The sequence below is a fragment of the Ptychodera flava genome, chromosome 10 (genome assembly GCF_041260155.1).
Source record: "Ptychodera flava strain L36383 chromosome 10, AS_Pfla_20210202, whole genome shotgun sequence".
NCBI lineage: Eukaryota > Metazoa > Hemichordata > Enteropneusta > Ptychoderidae > Ptychodera > Ptychodera flava.
Window position 1 is genome coordinate 34,342,395 of NC_091937.1, and position 15,086 is coordinate 34,357,480.

The following is a 15,086-nucleotide window of genomic DNA, read 5'->3' on the forward strand; positions in this document are numbered from 1 at the left end:
GCAATAAAGAAAATTAAAGTTTATTGCACTGATTTTGTGCAAATCAAAATTTTTATTCCTGACGGAGATATTACAGAGAATAGTGGCCATATTGAAATTCACGTGTTGTTAAATTCAAAACATTCTGCTTCCCAAATATAAACATATGCTTAGTAATAACTCTCAATTTTTTTTCCTTCATTGTTAAAGAAAAAGCTTTAAATTAACTGTTTATGCGAGCAAAGTACTGGTATTAGCAAACATTTTTTTTAATAAACAGAGTATTGCCAAAAGACCTTTAACATGAACATTCCACACTGATAAGCAATCATTAGTATAAAATTTTAATACCAAAGCAATGCTCATTAATATAATTTGCATAAAGAAAACTTATCCATCTTGCATCTAGCACTGGCAGTAAAGGCCAAGAATTTATTTTTTTCAATAACATGACCTATCCTACAAGATATTTGACTACCTTTGACATTTTTCTTTATAAATGGAAAACCCTGTAATATTTAGTTACTAGCAACTTCTTCAATAGGATGCACACCATTAAATATAAACTGAAAAAATAAAATCCAGACATATAAAGCTGATTCTAGAAGCCATTGTTATGAAATCTGTATTCTTGAAAGCTGCTGAATGAATGACAAATGCTGGAAATATCAATCTTCAAAGTAGAGGTAGGATTTTCCCCATTGTTGACTGCAAGAAAACCTTGTATGATATCAGGCTATCATTGTCAAATGTCACTGTAATGGACATTGCAGGTGTTTGCCTTATGTATGTATGTATAGTTGAGTTTTGCAAATTTTATTGGCAACTTCCATACTTCAAACAGCCACAATTTCTTGTATTTTAGATGGGTCGTGCGTTGTTTATACAAATTTCTTCCTATGTAGTTTTGTCTGCGGGAGAAATTCACTACAAAAAAGGCCACTCTTACTGAAATCCTTCAAAAACAAGAACAAATGACAATAAAACTGATGATAATGCACCTTCGTTGTCATGGGAACAAAAAAGCTTCAGTTGCTGCATGCATTCATGACACTTTCTACGTCATGGAGTCAGATTTTGTTGGTGTTTTTTCCTAGTGCTCGTTTCTTGTTTTCTGTGGCAATTCCACAGCCCTGCATGGATTTCTTCCCACTTGATCCTCGCAAAGTCTCTTGAGCCAGACGGAAATGTGCAGGGCATTCTGATTCGGTCCACAATTCTCGAAATAAGAGGGCGAGCAGCTCTGAATATCGTAAGGAAAGAACAGAATCATAAGTTTAGCATTGAAGAGTTACATCTAGTTCAGTTGTGTAAACGGAGTACCTATTTGTATCTGTATGATTTGAAGAAAGATATAGTAGACACAAAATGTTACATCATTCAACGAATGCCGATAAATTTCCTTCATCACCTGCACACAGAACACTTCACCGCAGTAAGTGCAGCCTACTCACGGTTGCTGTAAAACCATTGACAATACATTTCAGTTTCCACCAAGAGATTGAAGTTTGAGGGCATCTACGTGTTGGATATTTGGCACAGCACACATTATATCCCTAGTCTCTAGGTGGTTTAACTTCCTCGTCATATCTTGAAGAAGTTTTGTTGATGAAAATGATTGTGCTACTAAACAGTCAGATAGCAAAGTAACCCATTTCGATATTATGTTGAAAACCTCCAAAAACTTTGAACAGCAACCACGATTACCCTCTCGTCTCAGATAGTGTTCACTTTCACATCAATCCTTTCGCTCAAAAGAGGGTACATTTTACAATGACAAGACTGATTAATTGAGGTAGAATGTGCCTCGGGGACAGATAGTTGGACTCTCAAATTTTCTACAATTCTTTTCTGATCTACCACTTGTGAGGGCTAATTTTAAAGTTCTTGGAGACAGAGAAAATTTTACAGTCTTAGTTTTCAAAAATCCCAAATTAATTTTTTTCTCATAGAGTTAACACAGGGTGGGCGGCCATTTTTAATTTCCGATATCGCACAATCTTGTGTAATTTGTTTCTCTAGCTCCAAACTTTACTCAATGACCTCCAGTTTTTATTGTTGAGTTGGTAAGAGAATGACTGGAAATTTCGTTTCAGAAATTTTGAGCAACAGTTGAAGTCTTTCACTGAGGTGATTTTTTGATGAACTTGCCGCTCACATTCCTGCACATTTCATTCTCTTGGATAAGTAATATTTTCATTGCATATAAACAGTCTGAATATGGATGTCGATTTTAAAAATATCATAACTACATTTCCCACTTGTTGTTGCACTGAACGTGAATTTCTCAGCTTTTTGAGAGGTTGTTGCATAATTGAGACATTAAACAAGCTCAGCAAAGATGAAAAACATAATCTCATCTTGATCACCTGATCTAGTCTGTAATTCTGTTTCTTCTGCACCATATCTACCACTGCAAAGGTCTTCCACACCTTCCTTGTACACTGCCTTCTCTGTGATGCTTCTGAACTCTGGGATCTTTTCGGAATTTTCTGACAGAAGACAGTACTTTGGTAGATGAGCAAGGACAGCGTTAAACTCAGCCTGCATGTTTACATTCTTTGACAAGTTTGCATTTTCCCTTTTATTAAATTCTTTTTCGGTATTTTCTTCTTTGCCAGCAGCATTTGGTAGCCTTCTGCTAACTTTCTTCACCATTATTCTACCATAATTATTGCTTGACTCTTGCAGAGCAATTTCGCTTCATATCAAATATATCCTTAACGTCATTTGTGACCACCAGGTACTGCCGAGTTGACTTGTGTTACAGAGTAAAGGACGTGCATTGTTAATACCTGTTCCAAATTTAGGGAGACGTAATTATTTATGCTTGGGGTTGGAAGAATGGAGGTATTCATTCCAAAATGACGAACAGGAAGGGGGAATTACTCAAAAATTATAAACGAGGGGAGGGCGGTTGGCGACAATGTTCACATACGACAGTTCTGAGTATCACGAAATGGTATTGGCGTCTATTTTTTCAAAGTTTACCTTCCCATGCATTCACTGCATTGCAGCTGCTCAGCAATCAAACACGCCTACTGGTGTCCATAGTCCATGTGCAAGGCACTGATACCCTTAACCCACTAGCAATTTTGGGTTTGCCCTTTCCCATCAGCATTGTCAAATCCTTTCAAGTTTCCCAGCCCCCTCCTAAGTATTTTTTAAAATGTAGCCTTATACATTGAGGCGAAGGCATGATATTAATATGAGTCGTCATTGCTCTGTCTTTATTCCTCTGAGAGCTCAGTTAAGTTTCCCTTTGAGCACCTTCAATGTGACAATAGGCAAATATATTGCCTGCAGGATGCAGATGTTCTCTACATATGGAGTCTTATTGGTGAAACAGTTGATTTTTTTATTCAAAAATTCTTGTGGTTTTTACACAACAAAAATCATTCAACAACATTTATATTTTTATCCAACAAATCTGCAGTTTTCATTCGACAAAATTGGTATTTTTTAATCCAACAAAAGATGTATTTTTATGAGACAAAACTGAGTTCGTATTTTGTTCAGTCCATACTCATCCTTTTGGTATTTAGTCAATAGAACACATCCATGTGCGAAGGCTTGGCTAGAATCGTTCCTTAGGTAAAATGACCCGTGATATCCAAACCAGTGGGCCTTTCATTTGACTTGTACATAAGGGGCAATGGTTTACACACATACATCTAGATAAAAGCACGTTTGCATGACGACCCACAATTTAGGTCAATATTCACTGGTTTTCTGGGATTGGGAACTCACAAAAAAGGAAATAATACAAATTCTTGAGGGACATATTTTTTAGAGTCACAAGATCTTGCAATTTTTAGTCGATCTAAGCTAATCTGGCCTTATTTTGCAAATAAACTCTGACTCTGCTTCCTGAGTATAAACATATGCCTAGTAACTCTCAATTGTTATTCTTCGATGTAAAATTTAAAGTTTACCATTTACCTGAGCAAAGTACTGGTATCAGCAAACATTTGTTTTTAAGCAGAGTATTACCCAAAGATCTATACACATGAACATTCCACACTGATAAGCAATCATTTGCATAAAATTTTAATACCAAAACAATGCTCATTAATATAATTTGCATAAATGAATACAAATCCAATTGCATCTGATACTGATAGTAAAGGCCAAGAATGTGTTTTTTCAATAATCATATTTGACTACCCTAGACAATTTTCTTTATATACGGAAAATTGTATAATATTTGGTAACTGTCAGCAAATTCTTCAATAGGATGTACACCATTTAATAGAAACTGAAAAAATAAAATCCAGACATACTCAACTGATTCTAGAAGCCATTGTTACAAAACATGTATTCTAGAAAGCAGCTGCATGAATAAAAATGCCAATTTTCAAATAGGAAGCAAAATTTTCTCCATTGATGACTGCCTGAAAAATTGGATTGATATAAAACTATCATTTTCAAATGTCACTGTAAGTGACACTATGGGTGTGTGCCCTATGCAGGTATGTATAGTTGAGGATTGCAAATTTTATACTTCACACAACCACAATTTGTTACTGAAGTGCTTGTGGGCTTCTGCATTGTTCATACAAAGCTCTTCCTTTATAGCTTGGTCTGCAGGAGAAATTCACTACAAAAGAAGTTCCATCTTATTGAAATTCTTTCAAACAACAACAAATGACAAGACGACTGATGATAATGCACCTTAGTTGTCATGGCAACAAAAAAGCTGCAGTTGATGAAGCATTCATGACATTTTCTTCGTCATGGAGTCAGATTTTGTCTGAGTTGTTTTCTTGTTCTCATTTCCTGTCTTCTGCAGCAATTTCTCAGGCTTGAATTTCTTCCCGCTCAATCCTTGCAAAGTCCGCTGAGCCAGATGGAAATGTGCGGGGCATTCTGATTCGGTCCACAGTTCTTGAACCAAGAGGGCGAGCAGCTCTGAATATCATAAGGAAAGAAAAGAGCCATAAGTTGAGCATCGTAAAGTTTTACTAAGTTCAGTTGTGTAAATGGAGAAGGCATTTGTATCTGTATGGTTCGAAGAAAAGTGACATAGAGGACACATAATGTTACATCATTCCAGGAACGGCAATACATTTCCTTCATCACCTGCACACAGAACACATCACAGCAGTAAGTGCAGCTAACTCCCGGTGCTGTAAAACCTTATCACTGCAGTGGATTTTGTAAACAATTGATAACACATCTGAGTTTCCACCTAGAGACTGAAGTTTGAAGGCATCTATGTGTTGATTATATTTATATTCCCAGTCTATAAGTGATTAATTTCCTAATCATATTTTGAAGTTTTGTTGATGAACTGATTGTGCTATGGAACAGAGAGATCGTAAAGTAATCGATCTCCATCTTACATTGAAAAGCTCTACAAACTTTGAACACACACCACAATAGCGTTGATCGCGATTTCAGGTCTGTTACTAAATACAGCTGCAAGAGCGCGACTTTTGGACAACGCTGCCTAAAATTCAGACAAACTTTGTTGTTGCATGTGTGGCTGTTGTTGCAGCTTGTAGTCTGAGTCATAAAATACCACAAACTAGTGTGACTTTTAATAACCATTGTAAGACTTGCAGGTTTTATTTTTGTCGTTTATGTGGAAAATGCAGACAAATATTTATTTATGCATATTAATGAGAGAAAAACATTCTACCATTTGTCTAGTCGGTGCTCATGCTAAAGCCCTTGGAGAGAGAAACAGTTTTCACAGTCTTAGTTTTCCGAAAATCAAAAATTTACTTTTTCCCATAGAGTTAACACAGGGAGGGTGGCCATTTATAATTTCTGATATCGCAAATACTGGGTAATTTGTTTCTCTTGTTCAAAACTTTGTGCAGTGACCCCCCTGATTTTATTGTTGAGTTGCTAAGAGAATGGTTGAAAGCTTCATTTCAGAAATTTTGAGCAAAATTTAAGTCTTTGACTTTTGAGATGCATTGGGACTTCCTTGAGTTGTAAAGAGTAGGTGATTTTCGATGAACTTGCCACTGAAACTCCTGCACATTTCATCCTCTTGGACAAGTCATCTTGTCAGTGCCCATAAACAGTCTGAATATGGATGTCTATTTTCAAAATATCAAAACTGCATTTCTCGCTCAGCATTTTTGAGATGTTGTTGGCTTAATTGAGACATTTAAACAAGCCCAACCCGGATGAAAAAGATTAAGTCTTCTTGATCACCTGATCTTCTCTGTAATTCTGTTTCTTCAGTACCATATCTACCACTGCAAAGGTCTTCCACTCCTTCCTTGTACACAGCCTTCTCTGCGATACTTCTGAACTCTGGGAACCTTTTGGAATTTTCTGACAGAAGGCAGTACTTTGACAGATGAGCAAAGAGAGCGTTAAGCTCAGCCTGCATGTTTACATATTTCGATAAGTTGGCACTTTCTCTTTTATTGCTTTCTTTTTCAGAAATTTCTTCTGTGCCAGCAGCATTTGGCAGCCTTGTGTCAGCTTTCTCCTCTATTATTCTACCATAATTATTGCCTGTCTCCAACAGAGCAGTTTCATTGCATGTCAGATAGATCCTTAACAGTGCCTTGACGATACCCCTCAAAGCATCTTCCTGCATAACCATATTCAAGGTGTGAGCACTTCTCACAAGCTTGTGAACCCATTTTACAAGACGAAATATCTTCTCTGAATCAACCCTGGGGGTCTCAAGGGTCTCTTGTAATGCCCAGTGAATAACGAATAGCAGTTGGCCAGGGGCTAAATTGTGGTATTCTTGAGACCCGAGGCAGAAGATGATCTCAAGGAGGTGATGAAGACACTTCTTCTGGAGGTCGGCAGAATCTTCAGCATCCTCTTGATTCTTGTGATCATCTTCAATTTCCTTATTTCTCCTCTTCTCACTTCTTCTCTCCTTTTTCACTCCATCTGCACTTCCTGATGATGTCTGATTGGGATTCAAATTGTTTGTGATGTTTGAATCCAAGAAGGTCTCTCCATACTTGTACAAACAGAGGATGAAATGCTGGGTTGTGAAAGCCCTGTCCGCAATAGACTGCCCGTACTTCTGGTTTCTATATTGTATCACGGAGTCAATCAACACCACCAAAGCATGCATAAATGTTGGACTGATTCTGTCCCTGTAAAACAAAATACAAGATGATCCTATTGTTGACTTCAATTTGAAAGCAAGATTTAATCATGCAAAGTTTTGTATCCCGGCACTGTGTTTTTGTATATTTTGTACAATTTACGAAACAAATGAAATTGTTTTGCATCTTGAATGATCCTGAAAGCGGGGAATAGAAAAACTTACCATCCTTTCAATGTGAGGTGGCATTGCAATTAACTGACACTTTTTTCAAAGCAATATTTCTTGTCAAAGATGACATGAAAACGCCATCACACTATATATTTTCAAAAATAGCATCAATGACACTTTGCTCACACTTTGTTTCATGTGGCAAGAATGAATGTATACACGATATTTAATAGCTTCTACAGACCTTAGCTTGTGATATTCATAGTCAAATGCCTTTGAACACATTTTGATACACTGTCCATTGAAGTGCGAAATAGTTGGCAACTGTTGTAACCATTAATCACACACACTCACACAAGACCATACAATCTTGTACATTAAAATTTTTATAAAATCTGCCATACCAAATGAAAGGTGTCCATATGATATTGTATTGCATAGAATTTGTGTAGACAATATTTGGTCTCTCTATGGTGTATGGTTGAACAATCAAAGACTAAGGTAACATGTAATAATGGGCATCCCATAGAGCTTTCACTGTTCATAATGCTGCCATACCTATATGATAATGGTATGTCCCAAACTGCCACCCAGTTAAACAAGCATTTCAGTATCATAGAAAAATGGGAAATTCCAAACACAAACCTATAAATACCAAGAAGCCTGTGGCATCAGATATGTACATCTGTTTTTTAAAGCCCTTCTACCTAAATTTAAAAGCATCAAACCAGGGCTTTGTATCGAACAAATTTTTCTCAAAAAGTAATTTTTAGGCAGTAAGAGGCATATGTAAAGCAAGTGTGATAAAATGTTTTCTGCTTGCAAGTGCTAAGAAATACACAGGCTTGTTGTTGCTTCAATAAACAGCAAACCTTGCTCTACAGTACAGTAATGGTATAAATGTCAAATGGTAATTTGATAAGATTTCATAAGATTTTCTAAAGTAATTTAGGAAATACAAGAAAAAACTTATTCAAGTTCATGAAAGCAAAGTTGATGTTAATCAAAAACATAGGGCCCAAGTATAATTAAAGCTGCAAGCAGCGTTGGCGGGGCCCAAGCGGATAACATGGTTGAAAGATCTTGCACTAATGATATTATGTGCAAAATTCGATCTTGGAAAAGTATGATTTTGAACATCATCTCATAGTTACTGTACGTGTCAGTGGGAATTGCATGTTTTACGTAAAATCCAATATGGCGGCCAAATATGAAGGATGTAGCACTTGTGGTTAATAAGTTATGGACATATACTCATATTTAAGGGCAAAGGTCATCGAGGTCACGTGACATTTTGTCAAAAAAATTGTAATGCTAAGTTATCCCTATATACCAAAAATCAGACCTCTAGCTCTATTGGCTGGCTCAGAATTAGATATGCGCATAATTAATGAGGTACAGGATGTGGTGTCATAAGGTCTCCCATCATACCAAATATGAAGGCTGTAGCACTTGTGGTTACTGAGTTATTGACATATACGTATATTCAAGGTCAAAGGTCATCGAGGTCACGTGATATTTTGTCAAAAAAATTGTATTGCTAAGTTATCCCTATATACCACAAATCAGACCTCTAGCTCTATTGGCTGGCTCAGAATTAGATATGCACATAATTAATGAGGTACAGGATGTAGTGTCATAAGGTCTCCCATCATACCAAATATGAAGGCTGTAGCACTTGTGGTTACTGAGTTATGGACTTATACGTATATTCAAGGTCAAAGGTCATCGAGGTCACGTGACATTTTGTCAAAAAAATTGTATTGCTAAGTTATCCCTATATACCAAAAATCAGACCTCTAGCTCTATTGGCTGGCTAAGAATTAGATATGCGCATAATTAATGAGGTACAGGATGTGGTGTCATAAGGTCTCCCATCATACCAAATATGACGGGTGTAGCACTTGTGGTTACTGAGTTATGGACATATACGTATTTTCAAGGTCAAAGGTCATCGAGGTCATGTGACATTTTGTCAAAAAAATTGTATTGCTAAGTTATCCCTATATACCAAAAATCAGACCTTTAGCTCTATTGGCTGGCTCAGAATTACATATGCGCATAATTAATGAGGTACAGGATGTGGTGTCATAAGGTCTCCCATCATACCAAATATGAAGGGTGTAGCACTTGTGGTTACTGAGTTATAGACATATACGTATTTTCAAGGTCAAAGGTTATCGAGGTCACATGACATTTTGTCAAAAAATTGTATTGCTAAGTTATGCCTATATACCAAAAATCAGACCTCTAGCTCTATTGGCTGGCTCAGAATTAGATATGCGCATAATTAATGAGGTACAGGATGTGGTGTCATAAGGTCTCCCATCATACCAAATATGAAGGGTGTAGCACTTGTGGTTACTGAGTTATGGACATATACGTATATTCAAGGTCAAAGGTCATCGAGGTCACGTGACATTTTGTCAAAAAAATTGTATTGCTAAGTTATCCCTATATACCAAAAATCAGACCTTTACCTGTATTGGCTGGCTCAGAATTAGATATGCGCATAAAATCCAAGATGGCGGCCAAATCATGTGACCAATCCAAATGTCTTTCGCAAACTTAAAAGAGATCACTCTGAGGATGACATGAGTAAAATTTCAGTTAAATCGGTGTGTTTGTTCTGGAGAAGAAGATTTTTAATGATTAAATTGCGATTTTCATAAAATCCAAGATGGCGGCCAAATCACGTGACCGATCCAAACGTCTTTCGCAAACTTGAAAGAGATCACTCTAAGGATGACATGAGTAAAATTTCAGCTAAATCTGTATGTTGGTTCTGGAGAAGAAGATTTTTAAAATTAAGTCGGTATTTTTCGCAAATCCAATATGGCCGCCAGGTCGCGCGACTATTGGAAATTTCTATACCCAGGTGCACGAGATCTCATAGGTACCTATTAGCCCTGCAAGTTTCAGAAGTTTGCGGTAAGCGGTGATTGAGTTCTAGGTCGACAAAAAAAGAGCGGAAGAAGAAGAAGAAGAAGAAGAAGAAGAAGATTAAAGCTGCAAGCAGCGTTGGCGGGGCCCAAGCGGTTAACATGGTTGAAAAATCTTGCACTAATGATATTATGTGCAAAATTCGAGCTTGCAAAAGTAGGATTTTGAACATCATCTAATAGTTACTGTACGTTTCACTTGGAATTTAATATTTTATGGAAAATCCAATATGGCGGCAAAACCACGTGACCGATCAAAATGCCTTTCGCAAACTTGAAAGAGATCACACTTAAGATGTTACACATAAAATTTCAGCTCAATCGGTGTGTTGGTTGTGGAGAGGAAAATTTTTAAAGATTAAATCATGATTTTCCTAAAATCCAATATGGCGGCCAAACCACGTGACCGATCAAAACGCCTTTCGCAAACTTGAAAGAGATCACACTTTTTATGTTACATGTCAAATTTCAGTGGAATCGGTGTGTTGGTTCTGGAGAAGAAGATTTTTAAAGATTAAATCATGATTTTCGCAAAAATCCAATATGGCGGCCAGACCACGTGACCGATCAAAACGCCTTCCACAAACTTGAAAGAGATCACACTTAAGATGTTACATATCAAATTTCACTAGAATCGGTGTGTTGGTTCTGGAGAAGAAGATTTTTGAAGATTAAATCACGATTTTCGCAAAATCCAATATGGCGGCCAAACCACGTGACCGATCAAAACGCCTTTCGCAAACTTGAAAGAGATCACACTTAAGATGTTACATGTGAAATTTTAGTCGAATCGGTGTTTTGGTTCTGGAGAAGAAGATTTTTAAAGATTAAATTGGTATTTTTCAAAAATCCAATATGGCGGCCAAGGTCACATGACCGCATGCGATTTTATTGGCAAATTTTTAAGACCTTAGGCCATGCTTGCTATACAAAAAATTTCAAATCGACTAGACCCCTAGGTATTCTGGAGAAGCCATTTTTAGATTTTTGGAAAATCCAATATGGCCGCCAGGTCACGTGACCAATCAAAATTTGTATACCCAGGTGCACGAGATCTCATAGGTACCTATTAGCCCTGCAAGTTTCAGAAGTTTGCGGTAAGCGGTGTTTGAGTTCTAGGTCGACAAAAAAAGAGCGGAAGAAAAAGAAGAAGAAGAAAGTTGAATTCCTACGAAACCAATAGGGGCCCAGCCGGTAGGCTTGGGCCCCTAATTAAAGCTGCAAGCAGCGTTGGCGGGGCCCAAGCGGATAACATGGTTGAAAGATCTTGCACTAATGATATTATGTGCAAAATTCGATCTTGGAAAAGTATGATTTTGAACATCATCTCATAGTTACTGTACGTGTCAGTGGGAATTGCATGTTTTACGTAAAATCCAATATGGCGGCCAAATATGAAGGGTGTAGCACTTGTGGTTACTGAGTTATGGACATATACTCATATTTAAGGGCAAAGGTCATCGAGGTCACGTGACATTTTGTCAAAAAAATTGTAATGCTAAGTTATCCCTATATACCAAAAATCAGACCTCTAGCTCTATTGGCTGGCTCAGAATTAGATATGCGCATAATTAATGAGGTACAGGATGTGGTGTCATAAGGTCTCCCATCATACCAAATATGAAGGGTGTAGCACTTGTGGTTACTGAGTTATTGACATATACGTATATTCAAGGTCAAAGGTCATCGAGGTCACGTGACATTTTGTCAAAAAAATTGTATTGCTAAGTTATCCCTATATACCAAAAATCAGACCTCTAGCTCTATTGGCTGGCTCAGAATTAGATATGCGCATAATTAATGAGGTACAGGATGTGGTGTCATAAGGTCTCCCATCATACCAAATATGAAGGGTGTAGCACTTGTGGTTACTGAGTTATTGACATATACGTATATTCAAGGTCAAAGGTCATCGAGGTCACGTGACATTTTGTCAAAAAAATTGTATTGCTAAGTTATCCCTATATACCAAAAATCAGACCTCTAGCTCTATTGGCTGGCTCAGAATTAGATATGCGCATAATTAATGAGGTACAGGATGTGGTGTCATAAGGTCTCCCATCATACCAAATATGAAGGGTGTAGCACTTGTGGTTACTGAGTTATTGACATATACGTATATTCAAGGTCAAAGGTTATCGAGGTCACGTGACATTTTGTCAAAAAAATTGTATTGCTAAGTTATCCCTATATACCAAAAATCAGACCTCTAGCTCTATTGGCTGGCTCAGAATTAGATATGCGCATAATTAATGAGGTACAGGATGTGTGTCATAAGGTCTCCCATCATACCAAATATGAAGGGTGTAGCACTTGTGGTTACTGAGTTATGACATATACGTATATTCAAGGTCAAAGGTCATCGAGGTCACGTGACATTTTGTCAAAAAAATTGTATTGCTAAGTTATCCCTATATACCAAAAATCAGACCTTTGCTCTATTGGCTGGCTGAGAATTAGATATGCACATAATTAATGAGGTACAGGATGTGGTGTCATAAGGTCTCCCATCATACCAAATATGAAGGGTGTAGCACTTGTGGTTACTGAGTTATGGACATATACGTATATTCAAGGTCAAAGGTCATCGAGGTAACGTGATATTTTGTCAAGAAAATTGTAATGCTAAGTTATGCCTATATACCAAAAATCAGACCTCTAGCTCTATTGGCTTGCCCAGAATTAGATATGCGCATAATTAATGAGGTACAGGATGTGGTGTCATAAGGTCTCCCATCATACCAAATATGAAGGATGTAGCACTTGTGGTTCCTAAGTTATGGACGTATATGTATATTTGAGGTCAAAGGTCATCGAAGTCATGTGACATTTTGTTAAAAAAATTGTTTTTTGTAGTTATCCCTATATACCAAAAATCTGACCTCTTGCTCTATTAGATTGCCCAGAATTAGATATGACTCTTACATAGGCCAGAATAAGCCATTAGTATAGCGTAGCTGCAGAGGTATAGGGAGGTCAAAGGTCATTGAAAAATCAGAAAAATAATACTTTAAAAATTTTCTTCTCAAAAACTGCCTGGTTAATTTCCTTGAAATTTATTATATAGCATCTAGAAGTATGGCCTATAAAGTTTGCGAAAAGATTTTGGTGTTAGTTCTGGAGAAGAAGATTTTTAATGATTAAATTGCGATTTTCGTAAAATCCAAGATGGCGGCCAAATCATGTGACCAATCCAAATGTCTTTCGCAAACTTAGAAGAGATCACTCTAAGGATGACATGAGTAAAATTTCAGTGAAATCAGTGTGTTTGTTCTGGAGAAGAAGATTTTTAATGATTAAATTGCGATTTTCGTAAAATCCAAGATGGCGGCCAAATCATGTGACGATCCAAATGTCTTTCGCACAAACTTGAAAGAGATCACTCTAAGGACGACATGAGAAAATTTCAGTCAAATCGGTGTTTTGGTTCTGGAAAAGAAGATTTTTAATGATTAAATTGCGATTTTCGTAAAATCCAAGATGGCGGCCAAATCACGTGACCGATCCAAACGTCTTTCGCAAACTTGAAAGAGATCACTCTAAGGATGACATGAGTAAAATTTCAGTTAAATCGGTGTGTTTAGTTCTGGAGAAGAAGATTTTTAATGATTAATTGCGATTTTCGTAAAATCCAAGATGGCGCCAAATCACGTGACCGATCCAAACGTCTTTCGCAAACTTGAAAGAGATCACTCTAAGGATGACATGAGTAAAATTTCAGCTAAATCTGTATGTTGGTTCTGGAGAAGAAGATTTTTAAAATTAAATCGTTATTTTTCGAAAATTCAAGATGGCCGCCAGGTCGCGCGACTATTCAAAATTTCTATACCCAGGTGCACGAGATCTCATAGGTACCTATTAGCCCTGCAAGTTTTAGAAGTTTGCGGTAAGCGGTGTTTGAGTTCTAGGTCGCCAAAAAAGAGCGGAAGAACGAAAAAGAAGAAGAAGAAGAAGAAGAAGAAGAAGAAGATTAAAGCTGCAAGCAGCGTTGGCGGGGCCCAAGCGGTTAACATGGTTGAAAAATCTTGCACTAATGATATTATGTGCAAAATTCGAGCTTGCAAAAGTAGGATTTTGGACATCATCTAATAGTTACTGTACTTTGCACTTGGAATTTAATATTTTACGGAAAATCCAATATGGCGGCGAAACCACGTGACCGATCAAAATGCCTTTCGCAAACTTGAAAGAGATCACACTTAAGATGTTACACATAAAATTTCAGCTCAATCGGTGTGTTGGTTGTTGGGAGGAAAATTTTTAAAGATTAAATCATGATTTTCCTAAAATCCAATATGGCGGCCAAACCACGTGACCGATCAAAACACCTTTCGCAAACTTGAAAGAGATCACACTTTTTATGTTACATGTCAAATTTCAGTCGAATCGGTGTTTGGTTCTGGAGTAGAAGATTTTTAAAGATTAATCACGATTTTCGCAAAATCCAATATGGCGGCCAAACCATGTGACCGATCAAAACGCCTTCTGCACACTTGAAAGAGACAACCATTACGATGATAGATGTAGAAGTTTTTTGCAAACTTGAAAGATATCAAGTAAGGTGACATGAGTAAAAATTTCATATTAATCGGTGTGTTGGTTCTGGAGAAGAAGATTTTTAAAGATTAAATCATGATTTTCGCAAAAATCCAATATGGCGGCCAGACCACGTGACCGATCAAAACGCCTTCCGCAAACTTGAAAGAGATCACACTTAAGATGTTACTTATCAAATTTCAGTAGAATCGGTGTGTTGGTTCTGGAGAAGAAGATTTTTAAATATTAAATCACGATTTTTGCAAAATCCAATATGGCGGCCAAACCACGTGACTGATCAAAACGCCTTTCGCAAACTTCAAAGAGATCACACATAAGATGTTACATGTGAAATTTTAGTCGAATCGGTGTTTTGGTTCTGGAGAAGAAGATTTTTAAAGATTAAATTGGTATTTTTCAAA

General features: G+C 37.1%; 1 protein-coding gene across 1 annotated transcript in view; it reads right to left on the bottom strand.

Annotated features, from left to right (window-relative positions):
* Positions 1–4,013: 4,013 nt before the first annotated feature.
* LOC139142600 (nucleolar pre-ribosomal-associated protein 1-like) overlaps positions 4,014–15,086 on the bottom strand; it is a 52,922-nt gene continuing 41,849 nt past the window's right edge. The window contains exons 30-31 of the mRNA XM_070712593.1: positions 6,151–7,064; positions 4,014–4,890 (exon numbers count right to left, since the gene is read on the bottom strand). Of these exons, the coding sequence (XP_070568694.1) occupies positions 4,697–4,890; positions 6,151–7,064 (1,108 nt within the window). The 3' untranslated portion in view covers positions 4,014–4,696. The remainder of the gene's footprint in view (positions 4,891–6,150; positions 7,065–15,086) is intronic.